At 41.5% G+C, this 22,781-nt stretch overlaps 2 protein-coding genes across 2 annotated transcripts in view; both read left to right on the top strand.

Annotated features, from left to right (window-relative positions):
- On the top strand, positions 1 to 966 carry LOC122918047 (olfactory receptor 6K2). Its single transcript, XM_044266205.1, has one exon. It carries the CDS (start codon positions 1 to 3, stop codon positions 964 to 966), a length of 966 nt encoding a protein of 321 aa, XP_044122140.1.
- Positions 967 to 12,889: 11,923 nt separating this feature from the next.
- Positions 12,890 to 22,781, top strand: part of SPTA1 (spectrin alpha, erythrocytic 1) — a 62,939-nt gene continuing 53,047 nt past the window's right edge. Inside the window, exons 1-7 of the mRNA XM_044266204.1 lie at positions 12,890 to 13,126; positions 14,099 to 14,224; positions 15,934 to 16,074; positions 16,810 to 16,956; positions 18,893 to 19,026; positions 19,576 to 19,720; positions 21,921 to 22,075. Coding sequence (XP_044122139.1) covers positions 12,890 to 13,126; positions 14,099 to 14,224; positions 15,934 to 16,074; positions 16,810 to 16,956; positions 18,893 to 19,026; positions 19,576 to 19,720; positions 21,921 to 22,075 — 1,085 coding nt within the window. The remainder of the gene's footprint in view (positions 13,127 to 14,098; positions 14,225 to 15,933; positions 16,075 to 16,809; positions 16,957 to 18,892; positions 19,027 to 19,575; positions 19,721 to 21,920; positions 22,076 to 22,781) is intronic.

The raw sequence follows: 22,781 nt of genomic DNA, 5'->3' as shown, positions 1-22,781 counted from the left end.
ATGGAGAGCCCCAATCAAAGCACCAATCAGGAATTCATCTTCTCTGCCTTCCCTTATTCCTGGGAAGGTTCTGTCATCTGTTTTGTTCCACTGCTCTTCATTTACACTTTCATTGTCTTTGGAAACCTGGTCATCATCACAGTGGTCCAGCTGAACGCTCACCTCCACACTCCCATGTACTTCTTCATCAGCGCCCTTTCTTTCCTGGAGATCTGGTACACCACATCGACCATACCGAAGATGCTCACCAGCCTGCTGAGTGAGAAGAAGAGCATTTCCTTGAATGGCTGTCTCCTGCAGATGTATTTCTTCCACTCCACTGGCATCAGTGAGGTTTGTCTCTTGACAGCTATGGCCTTTGACCGCTACCTGGCCATCTGTAACCCTCTTCATTATCCCACTATCATGACCCCCAGGCTGTGTGTCCAACTGACTTTGAGTTGCTGCGTTTGTGGCTTTATCACACCCCTCCCTGAGATTGCCTGGATCTCCACACTGCCGTTTTGTGGCTCTAATCACCTTGAGCATATCTTCTGTGACTTCCTCCCTGTGCTACGCTTGGCTTGCACAGACCCACAAGCCATCGTCATGATTCAGGTGGTGGATATTGTCCATGCAGTGGAGATTATTATAGCCGTGATGCTCATTTTCATGTCCTATGTTGGTATTGTGACTGTAATTCTACGTATTCGGTCAGCTGATGGCCGGCGCAAGGCATTTTCCACGTGTGTTTCCCACCTCACTGTCTTTCTGCTCTTCTTTGGCAGTGTGGCCCTCATGTACCTCCGCTTCTCTGCCACCTACTCCTTATTCTGGGATACAGTCATTGCTTTGGCCTTTGCAGTTTTGTCCCCCTTCTTTAACCCCATAATCTATAGTCTGAGGAATAAAGAAATAAAGGAAGCTATAAAAAAACACTGGGGTCAAGTTAAAATCTTTTTTCATAAGACCAAGCACCTCAAGTAAGATCTAATTATTGGAAGTCTACATAGTTCTTGGTGACTTCTCATTCTCAGCTCTCTGTGATCTTTTCCCACCAGCTTTTACTGAAACTGGTCTTCCGGAGGTCACCAAGAACAAAATTCACTAAAACTAGATATGTAATAGTTTTAGTGAGTTTAGTGTATGCAATAGTTTCTTTCACTCTTTATCCAACCTGCATATGGTTGGATCTGACTTTGTTAAATCAGCTTCCTGCCACTCAATTCAGTCAAGAAAAATTCATATTATGGAAATGATCTGGGTCAATATTTAATTTTAACATTGTCAAAATGTTTGTCAGATATGGTAATTGAAAACTCATCTTCATAAGACAAAGTTCCCTCTGTGGTACCACTAATGGATATAGTTGAAAAATAACCCTAATTCCTAAATTAAGTATTTACTGTTTTCTTAATTTAAATTCAATTAGCCAGCATACAGTACATAGTCTCTGAGGTAGTGTTCAATAACTTATCGGTTGTGAATAACACCCAGTACTCATTATTGACGAATATCTGTATAGACATGTTTCAGCAGGTTCTCCTACGGCTCACCTGTTCCATTCGCACCTTAGCAGTACTGTACAACATGAGTCCCATGTCTGGATCAGTAACGAGCCAAGGCCATCACAACTATAATGTGTGAAGTGAGTGGAGGCCGTTTTGCTCAAGACTCAATCCATTTCATTATTGCTGGTGACTGTAAGAAGCTAGGACCATGGGTAGGCCTCTGTAATAGGGACAGGGGAGGAAGCCTGACAAGGCCATTAGCTGCAATTGTGCAGTAGTTAAAGACTATGGCAAAGAATCTTAGGCCAAGAAGATCACTGAATAATACTATAAGCGCAAAAACAAAATTTAAAACTTAGTCTTAAAAAAAATAAAGCAATATAACCATCAATGAAATCTTAATCTTTGTGTTCAATGCAATTAAAGATATTGTGAATTAAGTGATGACATCATTAAATCCCCATTGCACGAGTAAACCAGCATAGCCACGCTGCGTTCTGACTGTTCCAGCTGGCATCCAACAGTACTGAGTGACTCTTCCCTTTTCCCTTGGCTTTGAAGATGCTGGAATCCTTGTCCTATTTTGTTTGAGGGCTCTTTCTCTTACTGAGTCTTTTTATACATGCTTCATAAAGGGTGATTTTCTCCAGGGCTCACACCCCAATTAAGATGTAATAAAGGGTAAATTTACATTTACTACAATGTAAATGCTAGGAAATTTCCCCTCCTCCATAGCCCACCCACACAAGTCCTGTGATTGTCAGCCTCATTTTCCCGTGACTGTGCCACAGCCACGCCCTCATCCTCACTCCTTAATGTGATGACACCAGATGGAAAGACAGGAGTAAGGGGGAAAGGCTGATAAGAAGAAGCTAGTATGATCTAACAACAATCTTAGCTAGAGAAGGGAAGGTAAATGAGAGAAAACCCATAGGCTGTGGGTGGAGATGTCCCAACAAAGAAAGTCTTCAGCATATACTTGGTAGGTGATAATAAGGGAAAACGAGGGAAGAGAGGAACAGGGAGACCAGCAGTGTTGCTGGGTTTGAGGAGTGTGGCAATGTCTCCTGTTCTTCCAGAGAAATGAGGAAGGAATTACTTCACTGATTGACTGACTAGTTATTTTAACTGTACTTTCCCCAAGGGTAATATCGTTAGAGAACTGATATGCATGAACCTCCAGCAGGGGAAAGGGTTCATACTTTTTTTTATCTCTTCTCTCCACTTTCTGTATTATATAATCCTTTCCTAGAAATTATCAGTGTCCCTAGAACTTCATATAGCTAAAACTACTTCTCTCACATCCATACACTTCCACCTTCAAGCTGTTTTCCCAACTGAGGCTGAATTATTTCTTAAAACTTAGATCTGATCACTTTGTTACTTTGCTTAAAAACCTATGATTAAACCTACCCTACTCTGTGAATGGAATTTTACTAGACAACGTGTGTGTGTGTCTGTGTGTGTGTCTGTATGTGTGTGTGTTGAGCAAAAACAATTCCAAGCTGAGGAAAAGTAAAAGCAAAGGAAACAGAAAAGAAAGTTCATGGTGTGTTGACATCCATGCATGACTTTCTTACTATGCCCTTAGTAAATGCATAGGATTAAGGAAATGTGTGGCCTCTGGACTTGGTGAGCACGGGAGAACCTAACTCATTCTTCTTAATTTTAGATGTATTTTATCAACAACTCTACTGCATTTATTAATCATAGTTTTGCTTCTTGTAATAAAATAACATTTTTATATTCACAACTGCAATTATATTTATTGATAACAAAAATACAATTTTCTCCTTATTGGGCATGGACTGTATAGAAGATATTGTAATAAATGTCTCCTGTATATATGTTACTTGATAACAATCCTAAGAAATAGGTATTATTATCATTCTTATTGTGTAATTGAGAAAACTGTGACTTCTAAGGGTTAAATGACTTGTCTGAGGCCATGCATTTAGGAAGAGGCTGGGCTGTGATTCGAACTCCATTCGCTTTTACTCCGAAAGCCTTGCACTTAACCACCTAACATTCCTACATTCCTAACATTGTGCTGATATTCTTGAGGAAACAGAGAGGTGAGGAGGACTCTCTTCTCAGAGGCGATAACATAGGCCATTCCTGAGGTTCTTGTTAATTCTATTGAAATAGCTCAGCTATTTCTTCAAGAAACTTTAAAAATGTATCACTATATACAGAGGAAAGTGCTAGGTGTTGGAATGATGGTGCTGTAAGGCCCATTCTCTGATGTGCAGAAACTCACAGTCTGGGACCAGAGCTGACATCAGTTGACCCAGGAGCTGGATCCGGGTGATGGGAGGTCTACACCCCTGCCGTTGTCCTTGGAACGTGGGTTCTGCTTGTCTTCCCCCCTTCAGGGGCTGCTCCAAGGACAGAGTCTTGACGTGTTGATGAGGTGCTCACAGAATCTGGGCAGCATACACTACTGAACCCCATTAATGCCCCTATATAAACTTTTAAGACTCTGGTGATTGGGTGTGAGGACCCATGCATCCTGTGGTCACCCAAGACACCTTGTATGCAAGTTCCCTTTGCTTATTAAACCTGCCATCTACCAATCTGGAGTGGCCTGCCTTTTTTTGGGTGTCTCACTGCCCTCCAAATATGGAGACTGGTTTCAGATTACACCTGGAAAGGTTCAGAAGAGCTTGTAAACCAACAAAAGGATGCTGTAGAATTTATCCTGAAAATGCTTTTTTTTTTCCCCCAAATACTTGGAATCTCAGAATAGGTCACAATGGGCATGAAGGCCACGTCCCCCATCCTGGGCAACATTCATGGCTTCATAGTTCCATTATGTGGCTGCTTCTTCTGTGGACCTGTGGATTTTTCTTCCACAATTATGAACCAACCTGCCACATCATAGCCCAATAATTTCTATGTATCAGGCACTGATAGGTTCTGGAAAAGAGTTTCCACAGGACAACTGGAGAGAAACTTATGAAAGTACTATACAAAAAGTAATAAAAACACTCACAAAATCATAGCAGACTTAGTATCTATTCTTGGTGAGTCAAGAAAAACTTCAAAGAGAAATTTATTTCTTCTGAGACATGAAGAACCTTTACTGTTTCTTTGCATTGGTTGTTTACCCATAGATCTCCACCCCGATTTAATTTAGGAGATTTCTTGACACAAACTAAGGACAGGCAGTAGACCACTTTTAAGGAATACCTTACTCTTTTATCCTCGATAATGGCGAGATAGAATTTTTGCTGGAAGGACTAAAAGCTTCTTCCTATGTAGTGGAAGTATTTATTCCAAGTAAAACCAAGAGCTGACACATTCAGAAAGTAATTTGAGGTAAATGAGCTTTAAAAATTGTTTGCAATTAAACTTTTGACATTTAAAGTTATTTTTGCTCTTTCATTCTTTAGTTTAGAAAAGATTTATCATATGTCTATTATCTATTTTTTAAAGATTTTATTTGTTTGTTTATTTATTTATTTAAAAAGAGAGAGAGAGAGCATGAGTGGGGTGTGGGGCAGAGAGAGAGGGAGAAGCAGGTTCCCTGCTGAGCAGGAAACCCCATGTGGGACTTGATCCCAGGATCCTAAGATCATGACCTTAGCCAAAGTCCAATGCTTAACAGACTGAGCCACCCAGGAGCCCAACTGTCTACTAAATAAGGATTGGTTCTTGCACCTTGAGGTAGACATTTATCACAGGTCTTATAAGGTGTTTTCCTCTTGATAGTAAGATATAATAAGATGCCCAGAAAATCATTTCATTTTGTTTTGAAGACTCTGGCTATCCCTACCGTTCTCTCTCTCTCTTTTTTAAAAATTTAGTTTAATTTATTTTTATTCTTTCAGTGTTTTAAGATTCATTGTTTCTGCACCACACCCAGTGCTCCACGCAATATGTACCCTCCATAGTACCCACCACCGGGCTCACCCATCCCCTCATCCCCCTCCCCTCCAAAACCCTCGGTTTGTCTCTCAGAGGCCACATTCTCATGCTTCATCTCCCCTCACCTTTCTCCTAATGCCCCGGGTCACTTTCCCTTGTGTACACCCACGTGACATTTGCAGTGAGAAGTCTCATCTCTGGACAGTTTCTGAAAGACCATAAGGCAGTACTAATTTTCTTCAAAGTCACCTCAGAAATAGAGCTGGAATTCTCTTCACTGATATTCCTCCGAATCCTACAACACGAATTCATCAAAGTGCAGTGTGACCGTCTATTGTTTCTGGAAAGCAGAGAAGATGGTATAACGGAACTTTCGATGTAGACTTGAAAATGTCTCGTTTTTTAGTGACGGATTGACAAATGTCCTGGTTCAAGTGACTTATATTTGCAAATAACAAACCATTCCTCTACCTTTTAGAAACCATTGTTTTCATGAGAAAAATCTAATGTTACTGATGTCAGTTTGCTTGGTGCATATATATGTGTACGTATGTATACATACACGTACATATATGTACAGTTTGCATGGAGCCAACTGTAAGCACGGGGGCCATTAGCATATTCTTATTATATATGGGATGGGATATTTTGTAAACTCCTCGAGAATAGGCATCTTGCCGTGTTCACCTCTGTGTTCCCAATGTCTGTGAGAATTCTTTATCCCTGGAAATGCTCAATAGTAGTTTGCTGAAAGAATCAAGTTTTAGAATAGAGGTAGTCTATGTTTCTTGACAAATTACAAGTGATAAAAAATTAAGTTGTAGAAAAACTCAGGCTTTTCCCACATCCCCAGAGAAGGACAGGGGAGGGAGATAATGGGAAAGGCACGATATCTGGTCTGTTTGCAGCTGCACATGCAGCCACTGTAACAGTGGAATGCAGCCACGTCACAGATAATCCACGTACATTTCGATGACTGCCATAGATGTTAAATAGAACTTTCACTGACATTGTGGGACTCTAGTCCCTTAAATACAAGAACTAAACTTCATGGTTTAATCATGGCTAGGAAGGAGATAATGTGTTCAGTCCTGGCCCTTGGCTCCTCCTTTACTTTATTTTAATGAGAAATAATATTTTTCAGTTGAACTCTTTTTTCCCTGAGTGGGACCATGGCACCAAACTTGCTATTTTTATAAGGTTTATAAGAACTGAAGCTTCTATAGTTTCCTTCAGCACGGCTGTACTCAAAGAAAATCATTAGTGGATGGGAACATCAAGCAATTTTATGTGAGATTTTTAAATGATGCGTTGCAAATCATTCTTTAAAAAATACAGCCTTAGCTTTACGAAGAATTATTCCAAAGCAGATCCCAGACCTTTTCATTCTGATTTTCAAAATTAATGATTCAGAATAAAATGTATGGCTTGTAACTAAAATATAAAGTGAGCCATATAACAATTCTATGAAACAGGTAGATTGGTCATTACTACCCCCATTATGTACTTAACAAAATTAAAGCAAATTTCTAATGCTCATGTGGTTGTTAAATGGAGGAATCAAGCCTTTTAACTGACGGTCCAGTGTACTTGCCATTATCCCTGCCTCTCCTTCCGCCTCAATCACTTGGTTCGCTGTATAAAGCAAATATCATGGGTTTTGCTTTTTCTTATTCAGTGCATTGATACTAAATAAAAAAATATTTAAGAGGTAAAGGATCTGTACTTGAGGAACTACAGAACACTCATGAAAGAAATTGAAGAAGACACAAATAGATGGAAGACCATTCCATGCTCTTGGATCGGAAGAATAAACATTGTTAAAATGTCTATACTGCCTAGAGCAATCTATACTTTTAATGCCATTCCGATCAAAATTCCACTGGCATTCTTCAAAGAGCTGGAGCAAATAATCCTAAAATTTGTATGGAATCAGAAGAGACCCCGAATCGCTAAGGAAATGTTGAAAAACAAAAATAAAGCTGGCGGCATCACCTTACCTGATTTCAAGCTTTATTACAAAGCTGTGATCACCAAGACAGCATGGTACTGGCATAAAAACAGACACATAGACCAGTGGAACAGAGTAGAGAGCCCAGATATGGACCCTCAGCTCTATGGTCAACTAATCTTTGACAAAACAGGAAAAAATATACAGTGGAAAAAAGACAATCTCTTCAATAAATGGTGCTGGGAAAACTGGACAGCTATATGTAGAAGAATGAAACTCGACCATTCTCATACACCGTACACAAAGATCAACTCAAAATGGATAAAAGACCTCAACGTGAGACAGGAATCCATCAAAATCTTAGAGGAGAACATAGGCAGTAATCTCTTTGATATCAGCCACAGCAACTTCTTTCAAGATACGTCTCCAAAGGCAAAGGAAACAAAAGCGAAAATAAACTTCTGGGACTTCATCAAAATCAAAAGCTTCTGCACAGCAAAGGAAACAGTCAAAAAAACAAAGAGGCAACCCACGGAATGGGAGAAGATATTTGCAAATGACAGTACAGACAAAAGGTTGATATCCAGGATCTATAATGAACTCCTCAAACTCAACCCACATGAAACAGACAAACACATCAAAAAATGGGCAGAAGATATGAACAGACACTTCTCCAATCAAGACATACAAATGGCTATCAGACACATGAAAAAATGCTCATCATCATTAGCCCTCAGGGAGATTCAAATTAAAACCACATTGAGATATCACCTTACACCAGTTAGAATGGCCAAAATTAACAAAACAGGAAACAACATGTGTTGGAGAGGATGTGGAGAAAGGGGAACCCTCTTCCACTGTTGGTGGGAATGCAAGTTGGTGCAGCCTCTTTGGAGAACAGTGTGGAGATTCCTCAAGAAATTAAAAATAGAGCTTCCCTATGACCCTGCAATTGCACTCCTGGGTATTTACCCCAAAGACACAGATGTCGTGAAAAGAAGGGCCATCTGTACCCCAATGTTTATAGCAGCAATGGCCACGGTCGCCAAACTATGGAAAGAACCAAGATGCCCTTCAACGGATGAATGGATAAGGAAAATATTTTAAAAATTAAAAAAAAATAAGAGAGACTGAGAGAAGATTATAGTAGGGAGCAAAAGAGCTATATTTTTTAATGATAGGATTGCAAACTTGAATAATATATATTCTGAATAGAGTTAAGGCACAAAAAAAAAAAAAAAAGAGTTAAGGCACAAATAACTTTAAAGGACCTGAAGTGTTAAGAATGAACATCAATACATTTAACTCTAAAAAAGATCACTTCATGTTTTTGAATTATGTTACGTAATATTCTAACCCACTTAAGAGGCAAAAATTGGAGACATTTTAAAACAAGAACTAATTCTGGAGAAGCAAAAATTAAAAAATTTAAAATAATAAAATAATTATGACCTTTATCCCATGGGAAAGAAATGGTTTTATGTTAAAATTAATATCATTTCCTTGTTGGTTTATGAGCCAAGAAAGTGGGACTCCAGAATATACCCAGTAAGTGTGATATCAATGTTAGTGCTGCAAGCTGGGGCTACTCCAAAATTTGAGGTAGAGAGCATCTCTTGGAGCTTCTGGGCCCAGGAAAAGATCTGATAATTGAGGGGAGGCTGCAGGCAAGCTGGACAGAGCTGATTAAATGGGTATGGGAAGCACAGATCTGCCTAGTGCCGATAACCTTGACCCATACAAGAACCCTGCAAATTATTTTTGCCCTTGCAAAGTGGAAGGTAAGACTCCTCTCTCATGAAGCTGTCTGGGATGCACTCCAGCTTCCTCTGCAGCCACCGGTGCTCACTCATCTAAGAGCGGCATGCCACCTGAAAGACAGTACGGGGCTCTAAACCTCCTTTGTGTTCTGGTCAGTCTCGATGGCCTCAGAGCCAATGAGCATTCTCAGAAAACTGTAAAAGTAGCAAGAGAGTCAGGGGTCCAAGTGTTAAACTACCAAGATTTAAGATCTTCTCATCCTGTCCCTCCAGTAATCCTCAAGTCACCCTGATCCTCGCCCCAACAATGGTGGTGCTAAGGGGACTGCAGTGACTCGGTCAGTCTAGATGGACTGAGAAGATGGGGCAGGGCTGAGCCTCACAGGCAGGGGCCAGAGCAGTAAGAGAAGCTTGCTCTACGATCCTCTCCTGGCTTCAAAGGCTGAAAACCCAAAGAACACTGGTTATGATGCATGAAACCTCGTCCCCAAGTCTTGCACACTTCCACATTGCTCCCTGCTCTAAAGAGTTCTTTTTTTTTAATAATCATATTTTTAAAAGACTTTTTAAATTTATTTACTTGAGAGAGAGGAAAAGAAGCAGGCTCCCCACTGAGCAGGGAGCCCGATGCAGGACTCCATCCCAGGACCCTGAGATCATGACCTGAGCCAAAGGCAGATGCTTCACACACTGAGCCTCGAAGCACCCCAAGACTATTGCTCTTACCCTCTTTTATTATATTATTTCATAGTGACCAATCCTGCCCTATTATTTCTTGGGACATAAGCTTATCCCAGGGTTGGTACCACTGGTGAGAAGTTTCTGGAACAGGATAACCAGAAATGTTGATGGATTAAGAGAAGCTTAGCTACAACAGACAAAGGGCAGGGTGGTATGGCGGCGACACTCACAGGGACTTGACTCTGCACACGTACAACCAAAAGCCATCGGATAGGACACTTCTCAGACACTACTTCTGTTCTCAAATAAAAATAGGATGGTGATAATACCTGCTTCACAGAATTGTCTAAAGATCAGAAAGTAATGTGAATTAATCATGTCAACATGTAAGTTATATGTACATTAAGATAATTGATGGTGGTTCTTAACTCTTAAAGATTAAAAATCTTAAAAATCTTAAAGATTTTTTTAAGGTCTTAATTTTTTATTTGAGGAGAGGGGCAGAGGGAGAGGGAGAAGTAGGCTCCCTGCTGAAAAGAGAGCTTGACCCCAGGACTCTGGGATCATGAGCAGAGCTGAAGGCAGATGCTCAACCAACTGGGCCACCCAGGTGCCCCTCTCCTAGGTAAAGGTTTTAGAGTGTTTTCTCCCCACTCTAATTCCATCAGAGGTTCCTTGGTGTGTGGATATAATTCATTGCCTGAGTTGTGTTTCTGCCTTTAATGCTGTTATATATTTGAATATAATGAAATGATATGGAAAAGTAAAACAGTACTAGACTTTCAAGAAGATAATTTTAAGCTCTCTCAGTTGAAGGAGAGGAAAGAGGGGAAACCAGAAGTGTAGAACCTCGCTCTACTCCAGTAGAACAATAAGCTAGGATATTTAGGTTGGAATCACACTAGAATGAAGTGTGGGCAGCATATCTAGCTCAGGGAGTTCCCTGCTTTGTAGAAGGGTCTGAAGCCATTATACTATTTTCTTTTTGTTTGTTTTACTTTTGTAAAGTTGCCAAAAAGAAGTATGCCTTTGGAGAAGAATTTCTGTTTCTCTTTCTCTCCGCCAAAAATACAGGTTGACTTTTATCCACATTTTAGAACTATAAACCATTTAAAAAAAAAGTGATTTCATTAGTTTGTTCAATGAGGTATCCTAATTTTTGCTTCATGAAATAAAAGTAAACACACATACATCTCACTTCCTTCATCCCTTCCATTTAAATGACTAAGAGTACAGCTAAATCAGATTTTTAAAAACCCAATCTATGAAGCTAGGAATAAAATTTTCTTCCTATTTTGACAAAGACTCTACAGAGAGAATTAGGCTATCTTGTTAATTTCAAGACTGTTAGAAATCTGCACCTGGGTTTTCATGAAATTGTTGAGTTATATTTCCTAGAGATACATTGGGAGAAAAAAAACACACAAAAAAACAAACAAACAAACAAAAAACTATGCATATCCTGAGTTCCTGTCATTCTGGAGTCCAAAGATTGGATGGTCCAGAATTCCATCCTGACTTACATGGAATCTAAGACTAATCAAAGAAACACAACAAAATTTTAACACAACCTTTTTATCTTACATCTATTAACTGTTTTTTTCTTTTTAATTTTTCACTCAGAAACCTGACTTTATGTTCATAACACATTTATGTTTTACAAAGTCCTACTGAGAAACTTCTGGAGCCACAGTCTCTCTGAAGCGCTGAGTCACCCAGCGTCTGCTCAAGTTAGCAGCTCCCTCAGCTGAACCTGTGTCCTGAAGATAACGTGGACTACAGCTGGCGGGATTTGGGGCCCAAGGTTACTTTTTTTTTTATTTTTTCTTTTACTCTTCCACATATGTAACGTTTCTTTCATCTTTATCTGAAGAAGACTAGACAGCTTTTTGAGAATTGTCTGTCTTTCTCTCCCTTTGTCTTCTTCCTCTCTCTTTTGGATACAATTTATCTTGCCAGGTTCTTGACCTTCCAGAAAAGTGAAACACTTTCCAAAGGAAACCGTGAGTACAGAATTCTTCCTCGTACAGTTTGTCACCAATATAATCAGGAAAGCTGTCTCTTTTGAAATTTCTGCACTGTGTTTGATAGAATCTGTAAGGATTGTTTCCTGGCTTTTAAGAAGTAGAGAAGCTTAATTTTAACTCTTTCTGTGAATATCTCACTTTAAACAATGATCTTGAGCTCATAGCTCGTAGCAATGACCTGATTACATGGGGTCATAGAGAAAACAAGTAGATAACTTGGAGCAAAATAATACACAAGAAAGATTGGGGTCTCCAGAACCATTTGATTCTGTAGCCAAACTACTAAAGGACATCCACCAAGTAGCAATTATATTTTGGGAGGAAGAAGATTAAAAATTTGAAATTGGTGTTCAATGTTCTGACTGAGGTAAGCTAGGGAAAACTGTGCCCATATCCAGATGAAAGAAGGTAAACTCTACAGAGATTTTGCCGGCTATTGTCTCAAATAGGTTGGATCCCACTTGTGTTGTTTCACAGTGTAACATTTTACATTGCAAAAGCCAATTACCGAGAGGTTAATAACTTGAAATTTATGATAATTGCTAAAGGATGTGCTGAACTTTTTATCTGTAGTGTTTGTGAATAAAGCAAATAGAAAAGATAAACATATATGGGCTATACTTTGTGTGAAAAAAACAAACATTTCCAAACGTTTGTGTATGTCAATCATCAAGTTTATTGCAAACCATGTTTAATTATTCATTAGATTAAATTCAGAATGATCAGTACAAGTCAACACTTTTCTAGCCTCTGTAAAGAAAATAAAACTACAACTCTTTTCATCCCTCTGAGATGTGTGATTTTGCTAATTTAAACTTGTCTCCATCATTAATCCAAATTAATTCTATTTATAGGACTTAATAAATGGTGGCAGATATTTATGTGAAAAGTTGGGAAAATGTAATCACTGATAAAGAATTACTATCCTAAAGGGTAGCTGCATATGGTTGAAATTATGTAAATATCCTAGTGTCTTGTGACAACAGGTTTTTACAGGCTTCAAGACATCTGAATGTAAGTTCAACCTGTGAAAACACCTTGGAACACAGAAAGGGACATCACAGAGATTTGAGAACCAGCAAGAGATAGAAAATTTCTAACTTTCAGGCTATGGAGAGTGGTGGACCAAAGGTGCTGGAAACAGCAGAGCAGATCCAGGAAAGGCGTCAAGAGGTGTTAACTCGCTACAAAAGGTTCAAGGATCTGGTTGCTGAGAGGGGTCAGAAGCTTGAAGATTCCTATCAATACCAAGTTTTCAGACGGGATGCAGAAGACCTGGAGAAGTGGATCTTGGAGAAACTCAAGATTGCAGATGATAAGAGCTATGAAGACCCGACGAATATACAGGTACTTCAGAGCAGACTCTAAGATCTCCAGGGAGGGAAACATTCTTGTAATATAAGTGGGTATTTAACTATAAGGGCATGATGTCATAGAAAGTTCAGACTTCCTGTTAGGGCTCATAATTCTGTCACTAAATGGCCTGTGTCCTTAACTTCTTAAGCCCATGTCTTATGTACAGAGGAAGCTCACCCTATGGAAGTAATTCTGGTCTGAAGTTCTGCTATGGGCATAACAGTGACTGGGAGTTCGAGGATGTTATGACATATCAGGAAACTTTAATATTTCAAGGTTATGAAAAGTCAGGGCTTCCACTCTGCTGGGAGATTTTCCCCAGGTTCCTCCCAAGAGGCTATCCATGCCCTTGCCCAGTCTACGTGACAGGTGTCAGGAGGAGGCGCCTCTCCCTTCTTCTATCACAGCATGTGACAGAGTCATGACCAGAAGAAAGGGTTACCTACCTAAAAGGGGTAGTTGATGTTGGAGGGGAAGCACCTGGATCAAGAACAGAGTGATATTTATTAAAAAAGATTGATATACGTATGACAACAAGAGTATTAACTGAGAAGCAGAAACCTCTCAATTAAAAAAAAAAGCCATTATATTAATGATCATTTTCATCATTGTGTTCAGCTTTCCATAGCACTTACTTCCTCTATTCTGAAGAGGAACAAATATGGGACATCTTTTCATTCTCACTAAAAGCAAGTGAGACTTAAAAATAACAGGGTAATTACTGGAAACTCCCCAGAGTCAATGCGGACAGGACAGAACATTTTCCTGGGTCCCCTAACCTTGTGCCTGGATTGGCCTCAAGTGGTCATTTCTTTTAGGATGTGACTTCTCCAGCTCTGGTCATCGGTCATCTCTTTATCTAGGTTGTGAAACAAGTTGTTCTGCCCAAAAGTAAGAAAAGGAACTTCATACTCTAGGCATACTAGGGTTCATTAGCCTTAACTTCTGATTTCTAAACTTCAGGCCAAGTATCTGAAGCATGAGTCCTTCGAGGCAGAAGTACAAGCAAAATCAGGGGTCATTCCTGAACTGGAAGAAATCAGGGAAACCCGATTTGCTGAGGGGCATTTTGCCCACGAGGACACCAAGGTAAATGTATGGTAGGGCTCTATAAGAGATGTTTCCAATTGTTGATTATGTTAGCAGAGTTTTAAGTTATTATGCCAGGTCTAAAGCTTGATATAGGGGGTTTGGAACCAGGGTTCCTGCCTCTTATCTTCCACTGGGGTGCGGCAGGGAAGATGGTGGACGTCTTCATGTCCCCTGGGGCAGGAAGAAGAGAGCAATGATACAAAACAGATCCTGGGATGGCATCGCATTCCTCCTTGGCTACCGGAAGAAAACTTCGCTTAAGATCAAGCCCTCTTTAACCTGGTTGCATGTGTCTCTGATGAACTGGCTTTCCCAAATGCCATTTCTAACGATTTCTTCTGACCTCAGAGTCCTTGTCCCTCACACTCTCCAAACAAGCGATGCGGTGTCATGTGAGTCTTCTCTGAGATACCTCTCCCTAGTCTGTGATACCTCCCTCTCTTCACAGCCCACATGCTGTGACTAATATTATAGTTCTCAAATTCCACTCTTCTGCTCATTTTGAAAAGCTTCTAAAATCCCTTCTCTTCAGAAAATCTTCCCTGAACCCTGAGGACTGAAGACCACCATCACTTTGGAATTCATCACTAATGTATCAATTCTTTCCTGACAATTTGCATGCTCTTCCAACACATTTGTGTTGATAGAGTCAGTTCAGGATCTCTCGTGCACAAGTGGATTTGTTTTTACTGTTGAAGTTTGTTTGAAATTGTCACACCGAATTTATGTGACATGGTCTTTCTACACTTCATACAAATTGTAGTTCATTTTACTGTCAACAAAATATGGTCGGAGAACACGGACTTAACAGAAGTTAAAGAAGTATCCTGTTTTTCTGAAAATAAATAAATTGGGAAAAAAAAAAAAAAAAGAAGTATCCTTATTGAAAAGGATAATCCGTAACAAGAAAAACCTCAAAAATTATGTGTTGATATAAAATAGATTTTTTTTCTATATTACTCACAGCTTTGTGTGCCACTAATCACCTACATTAATTAAAATAGTTAAGACATGTTTGAGACATCTTCACAACTATCAGACTCAATGAGCTCCATCAGACCACAGCACTGGAGAATTCAGAAAGAAATGTGATCTCCTGGCTACTGTAAACAATGGCGTAGTTGAAAAATTCCAGATTTCTGAGGACATGACATAGACAGTACCTTGAATTTGATAAATTATATAATCTGTGATCTTCTAAGCTAACCTGGCATCAAAGCCTGCAATTACATAGTCTTAAATTCTCTCACTGCTTTGGTGCCAGTAATTTCCATTATAAATTAGCAACATTGTAGCTCTTACTGTTCCTGGCAAACAGCTCATGCTAAATTTCTTCCATGACTTGCCCGTACTTAGAACATCCTCTGCCTGTCCCCTACCTGTCAAAGTCCTATCTGCTTCTCAAGCTTCAATTCAAATCGAGTACTGTTATGTGAATCCTTATTCCATCCTGTCTCATTATTTATGACCCTTTTATCCTCTAAAACCTCAAAGCATTTTTACATTTTTTTTCTCGTGTGGCAGATCACGTGTGGCTTGATTTAACATCTATTCCGAGGCACATCGATTTCCTCCTTTAAATATCTGTTGAGCAATTAATGCACGAGAGAATGCAATTTTTATCCAGGGCCCTCTCTGCACATATCTCCATCTTGCCGCTCCTCAGTAGGTGCGGTGCCTGAGCAGTTTTGTGTCTCCTCCCAAAGGCCCATCTGGAAGAACTGCACAGACTATGGGACCTGCTGCTAGAGCTGACTCAGGAGAGGGGCGTCCTGCTGCTGCGGGCCCTGAAGCTTCAGCAGTACCTGCAGGAGTGCGCTGACATCCTGGAGTGGATCGGAGACAAGGTATGGGACCCACAGGACACAAGCAGGACTTTCCATCCCTGCCCCAGGCACCACCCCCGACCCCCGGCAATCTAATGCAGGCTGCTGGGAAAGCAGTCTGGGTGTCTGTTTCTGGATTTTGTTCCTTGAAAGAAGCCATTCTGGCAAAGATTTAGGGGTATCCCGGAGATTAGTGACCTTGTGTGTGGGGAAAAGTGCCCTGGGCTTGTCCCTGTCTCCCTCCCACCGACCTCCGCTCCTCCTCCTAAGTTTTGCTCTTACTCTGGGTTCAGGCTGAAGGTGTTGCTAGCTCCTCTCCTAAGGGCTGCCTCTCAGTACATATAACTAAGGAGGTTTCTATTTTCTGAGTACCTGATGGATAGGCCTAGAGTTAGGACTGAAGAGGCACTTACGTGAGGGCTCAGTCCAGGGCTTTTGCAGATACCAGTGGGTTGAACTGAGTAGAATCAAGATGAATTTATTTTTCATGTTCCAGAACACACAAGGGCACTTCCAGGAGCCTTGACCAACAATGTTCCTGATCTTTCTGAAGGGTTACCCCAAACAGCAATGTCCCTGGGACCAGGATACTCCCTCAGGAAATACACTCCTGGCTCTGGCTCTCTCCTGAACGGCCTCTCCCAGGCTCCACCAGCCACTCCTTCTGAGCTCTCCTGGGAGGGTGCGCAATGGTTTTGGGCATTTGAACTGCAAAAACTACTTGCTAGTGACTCAACAGCCTGCCTTTACCCACAGGAGACGATAGTGACGTCCGTGGAGCTGGGTGAGGACTGGGAGCGCACCGAGGCTCTGCATAAGAAGTTTGAGGAGTTCCAGGCAGACCTGGAAGCTCGACGGGAGAAAGTGGAAGAAATAAACAAGTATGCCAGAGAGTCCGCCGAGGTGAGGTGGGGAGCAAAGGGTCAGTGTGGGGGAAAGGTTCCGGTGTCCAAAACCTTCCAGCCATCAGTAGATGAGCTAAGAAGGACGTGGGACATTGTGAGAAAACAGGGATGCATGACCCTGTGGCAACATGCCAGGGGCAATTTCCTCTCCTGTCTGGGTCCATCTCTTGCCCGTCCACGGAAATAGAGGCGTGAGCGGGTGAGCCAGTGTATGTGTGCACACACGCATGCATGTAGAGGTCCTAGACCACAGCGAGGTCACTCCTGGGCAGAAGGCCCATCACCCACATCCCTGCTGTACCTTTTCCTCATGAAGAAGAACCAGAATAAAGTAGCAAAGGATATAAAGTAACAGTGCGCTCTCATAATGTATACGATGTCATTATACATGATGTTTTTGTGAGAGGGGGAAGAAGGGAGGCAGTTTTACCTTCATTCACTCAAGAGAGTGTTTAAACAGATTTTCAGCATCTGAGCAAACAATTTGGTGTGGGCATAAATAATATTAGGATATGCGGGAAGACTGGGGAGCCCGTCTGATTTCATGTGCTGAGAGGGAACTAGAAACTCTGACCGTTGGCTGCTGTGCCTGTCCATTTGGTTTCTTCATTGTCTCAGCTCTTGTACAGGGACACTCCTTCTGTAGTAACAGAACCGAGACTTCAGGCTGAATGGGTATTGGAGTACAGGAAGTAAAATGCATCTCAATTTTTTTTTTCAGGTCACGTTTCTAATCTCTAAACTTTCTCTCTCCGCCACCTTTGTCTCATTGTGGAAGTTACTTGGTTATTCAGTGCTATCTAAAACACTGTCCCCAAACTTCAAACAACAAACATGTTCTTTTTCCCCAATTTGGTGATTCAGCTGCCTGGCTAAGCAATTCTCCTGATCCCACCTCAAGGGCTACAGCTGGGGTGGAGGGTCTAAAATGGCCTTGCCCCCATGTCTGGGTCCTTGGCTCTCACTTTCCAGGAGTGCATGCTTTGTGTATATGTCAGTGGCCCGAAGGTAAGAACAGAAGCTGAAGGGTCTCTTGAGACCAAGGGGCAGGAGCTTGGATCATGCCAGACACATTCTATGGTAACCCAGGCCTAGGCCAACCCAGACCCAAAGCCTGAGGAAATGGACTTCCCTTCTTGCAAGGAGGACTTCATGGCAAAATAACATGGCCGTTTTGTCTAGTCGACCATAGGACGGATTGATTCTTACAGACTGTGGCCTCTGCTCTTGTGGAGTGGGACCCACACACAGCTACAAATACAAAGGCCATACATTCAGGAAGGGGAATGTAGACAATTCCATCTGGAGAGGATTCAGAATGGGGATGGAAATTCCTAGAGACAGGGACAGAGGGAGTAGGAAGACTTGGATGCATAGGAACTGCTCCAGATTGCCAAGTGTCCAAATAGGCTGATGCCGTTAACTTGATCTAGTAAACATACATCTCAGTGCTTCAGATGGTTTGCAACAATGTATGAGATTTTCTGCAAAATTAAATGTGTGTGCATGTAATTCTGGGAAGAGGGAAACATCTCTCATTAGATTCTCAAAGGTGTTGGGACCCCAAAGGAGTTAAGAACCACAGTAGTAGAGTTTTGGAAAATAAAGTGTCCTAGTTCACAGAGGGAATTTTTTCTTCCTGTGTTTTCTGGGGACTTGGCAGGCATCAACAAGGTGGAATTCTGAAAATAACTTCATGGCTGGGCAATCTGTTAATAGTCTTTCCCAGGGTCGTGAGCAAAGATAGAGTATCTGGCGGGTTGGCTTCTGGATCTTGGTAAAACTAGGGCACGGGGCTATGGTGAAGACTGGCATCTGGCTAGATGATCTTTCTCTATGCCTGGCAAAGTAGGAACCAGTGTGGAATGAGAAGTGTACAATGATTTTTGGAATAGGCTCACCTTTGCCTATCCCCAGCCCTGGTTTCCTTCCAGGAGAACCATCCTGAGCTGCCCTTGATCAAGCTGAAGCAGGATGAGGTGAACGAAGCCTGGGAACGTCTCCTCAATCTGGCCCTGCAGCGGCAGGAAACGCTGTCCAGTGCTGCAGACCTCCAGCGGTTCAGAAGGTACGAATCTGGCCAACACATTATGGGAAACTCTGCAACAGCACCGTCTTTGTGCTTGTGCTAGCTCCTGGCTACAGTTAGCAATTAATGGCCAGTATCTCAAACCAGAGTAAATCATGTGCTTGCACCTGAGGCAGCAAGGGAGAGTGTAGTTACGGCAACTGTGACCCACCACACAGCCAAGTGTGTGGTGACCGGAGCCCGGAGCAATGAATCTGACACAGGTGAATTAGTGATGGAAGTGCTGTGAGGTGAGGAATGTGTATCAGGACCTGGATGGGAGTGGAAGGTTGAGTGGGAAGAAAAAAGACAGTAAGAGCTGACCCAGATATGGGAAGTATATCTAGAGGCCCAAGGACCAGATAACGCTCAGGCCTCTAATCTCAAAGGAAACCATTACAAGCAGGAACTCTTACATTCCTTTTTGCTAGTGATTAGGCACTCAAGGTAATTGCTAAGTGAGTGAACCAGGGTGGTCCTTGCCGTGTATGTTGTTTGCCCTGGAATGCCTGCCATTGACTTGTTGGGACTCCTGTGGCTCTCTGGCAGGGATGTGACTGAAGCCATTCAGTGGATCAAGGAGAAGGAGCCTCAAGTCACCTCTGAGGACTATGGCAAAGACCTTGTTACCTCTGAGGCCCTGTTTCATAGTCACAAGGGCCTTGAGAGGAACCTTGCAGTCATGGAGGACAAGGTAAGCCCCTGTTGGAAGCCTGGCTGGTCTCTTGGCCTGGGAGAGGCATTTGGTGGATACCTTGCCTCCAGAGGACACAGTAAATTCACTATTTTGATAAAGAGAAATTCCTTATCCCTGAATACACTTCCTTGTTCTAGTTCATAACTTTTCCATGGAGTTTTTTATATACTCGTGTGTGTGTGTGTGTGTGTGTAATGTACTTCATGATTTAAAAACAAAAAAGCTACCTCCAGGAATGGTTTCCTAATCTTATTCAGGACCTGCAGTCAAGAATCTTTCCTTTTGTCAAACCACATTTCTGTCAGTTCCAGCTGAATCCTGTTTCTTTTTGTCCTTCTTTCAGTAGATAAGGGAAGAAATTTCTCCTTCTTCTTCTTCATCTTCTCACCCTCCTCCTCCTCCCCATCTGCTTCCTTCCTTCCTTCCTTCCTTCCTTCCTTCCTTCCTTCCTTCCTTCTTCTTTCTTATCTTCTCCCTTCAAATAAACTCAGGGACCCCTAAAGCATGTTACTAGATCCACTTTTCTGTTCTCTTCTGAAAGCTGGAAGACCCTGGTCCCTATCTCTAGAGGAGGAGACAGAGGCAGGTTTGAACTTGGAGTAAGCCCCTACCCCTGAAAGGCTCCCATCCTTGCTTCTTCCCCTTACAACATTACCCATAACCTCAACCAACTCCTCCAGAGTGTGTACAGTGGAGTCAGCCCTGAAGGTCCCCACGTGCTGCCCCCGACCATAGCTTTGTCTCTAGAACCAGTTTCCGAAAACTATTCCATTATTCTATTTCTTTCATTCTTGCTCCATTTTTGTATTTTGACTTTTTCCCCTTATAATGAATACTAAAATCCCATGATTTGATGCATAATGATAATGAAATTTTAAATCCTAGACAACACCTGATTGTAGTTAAATATAATGTAAGCACTAATGGTAGCAAGTGGGAAAGTCACCCATACTCACATTTTTGACCCAATGGCCTTGCTCTTTAGGAATTGTTCACAGAATGGTCTGGCACTGCGAGAATTCTTGGCAGAAATTCTCCTGGGCAAACGTGACTCTCTGATTCTCACCACAGTATTTATGAGACAGTATAGAGTGTGGTGAAGAACAGTCTGAGGTCCAAGCTTGCTTCTGACACTTAGTAGCTGAATGACCTTGACCAAATAAAATACTTTACCTCTCAGTTTTCATGTGAAGGAGGAAATAAAAATAGTTTCTGCTTCTGAGTGTTATTTTAAAAAGACAATAAGTGAGTGCATGTTCAGTGCTGAGCAGTAAGCACTCGATAAGAGACATAAGTGGTTGGTACATTATTGTTGCTGATGTAGTATGTTAGCGTATTCATACAGAACTATCCTCGGAAAACAGTGTGGAGATTCCTGAAAAAATTAAAAACAGAGCTTCCCTATGGCCCTGCCATTGCACTATTGGGTATTTACCCCAAAGATACAGATGTAGTGAAAAGAAGGCCCCAATGTTCATAGCAGCAATGGACACAGTCACCAAACAGTGGAAAGAACCAAGATGCCCTTCAACAGACGAATGCATATGGAAGATATGGTCCATATACACTATGGAGCATTATGCCTCCATCAGAAAGGATGAATACCCAGCTTTTATATCAACATGGATGGGACTGGAGGAGATTATGCTAAGTGAAATAAATCAAGCAGAGAGAGTCAAGTATCATATGGTTTCACTTACTTGTGGAGCATTAGGAATAACATGGAGGACATTAGGAGAAGGAAAGGAAAAGTGAATTGGGCAAAATTGGAGGGGAAGATGAAACAGGAGAGACTGTGGACTCTGAGAAACAAACTGAAGGTTTTGGAGGGGAGGGGGTTGGGGGATTGGGTGAGCCTGGTAGTGGGTATTATGGAGGGAAGGTATTGCATGGAGCACTGGGTGTGGTGCATCAACAACGAATCTTGGAACACTGCATCAAAAACTAATGATGTATTTCATGGTGACTAACATAACACAATAAAAAATAAATAAAATTATTTTAACATTTTAATTTACTATTTGTTATTTTTATATTTATTATGTATTTTATTTAATATCTTTATTTATTTTAATTTAATAAGTATGTTACTGTTATCAATAGTTATTAGTTGTTTTGTAAGATCCCTCCCATAAGACTTCGTCAGGATGAATCACAATGCTTGGATTTCCCATTAGGTTTCTTTTTCATCCCAAAGGTGAAGGAGTTATGTGCCAGAGCAGACAAGCTGATGCTTTCCCATCCTCCAGAGGCATCTCAGATCCAGCAGATGAAAGAGGACCTAGTCTCCAACTGGGGGCACATTCGAGCCTTGGCTACCAACAGATATGCGAAGCTGGAGGCTTCTTATGGGTCAGAAATCCCTCCTCTCTGTTGCTCTGACTATCTCTACAGGGTTCAGATATGACATCAAAAGCAGAAATAAAGAGTGAAAAGAATCGAATAATGAGGGACCCAGCCCTCCTGCCTGCTGGTGGTGGAGGCAAAGGAAGCTTTATTTGTTAAGGGAAGCCCTCTGCTGGCAGACGTAACACCCAGAGCGGCTCCTCCCCGCACTGTACCCCATTGGTCTTCCTCTACTTAGAAACTGTAGAATGCTATCAAATGGCCCACGCACCTGGAGAAGCAGCTGGAGAAGCATCAAAATCCCCAGCCCTAGCTCAGGAACTGAAGTATATTTCCAAGCTGAACAGTGTAAAAATAAATCTAGAATTACTTCCTGAATGTAGGTTAGCTTGCCAAAATGTTGGGCATCATTTCAGTAGTTAATGTTTATAGTTAGTCACCAAAACACCAGAGAGCAGTGTTTATCTTACTTTTGCAATTCCAAATTAACTGGTGAGCATTTAATTATTTGAATAGGTAAACGTTTTAGTGTCTTGTTTTTAGTCATAGGGTTAAGGGTGAGCTAAGGTGTGCAAGGACTCCTGACCTTAACACTGGTCCCCTTTCCTGCCAGGTGCCCTGTGTTATTCATGTGTCATGTCTTAGTTATTGGCCTCATTGGGAGGACTTGACTTCAGTTCATGGGCCTCTGGGGTGGTGTGACCTTGTGATG

This window comes from Neovison vison, chromosome 10 (assembly GCF_020171115.1).
Source record: "Neovison vison isolate M4711 chromosome 10, ASM_NN_V1, whole genome shotgun sequence".
Classification (NCBI taxonomy): domain Eukaryota; kingdom Metazoa; phylum Chordata; class Mammalia; order Carnivora; family Mustelidae; genus Neogale; species Neogale vison.
This window is presented reverse-complemented; position numbering and strand designations above follow the sequence as displayed.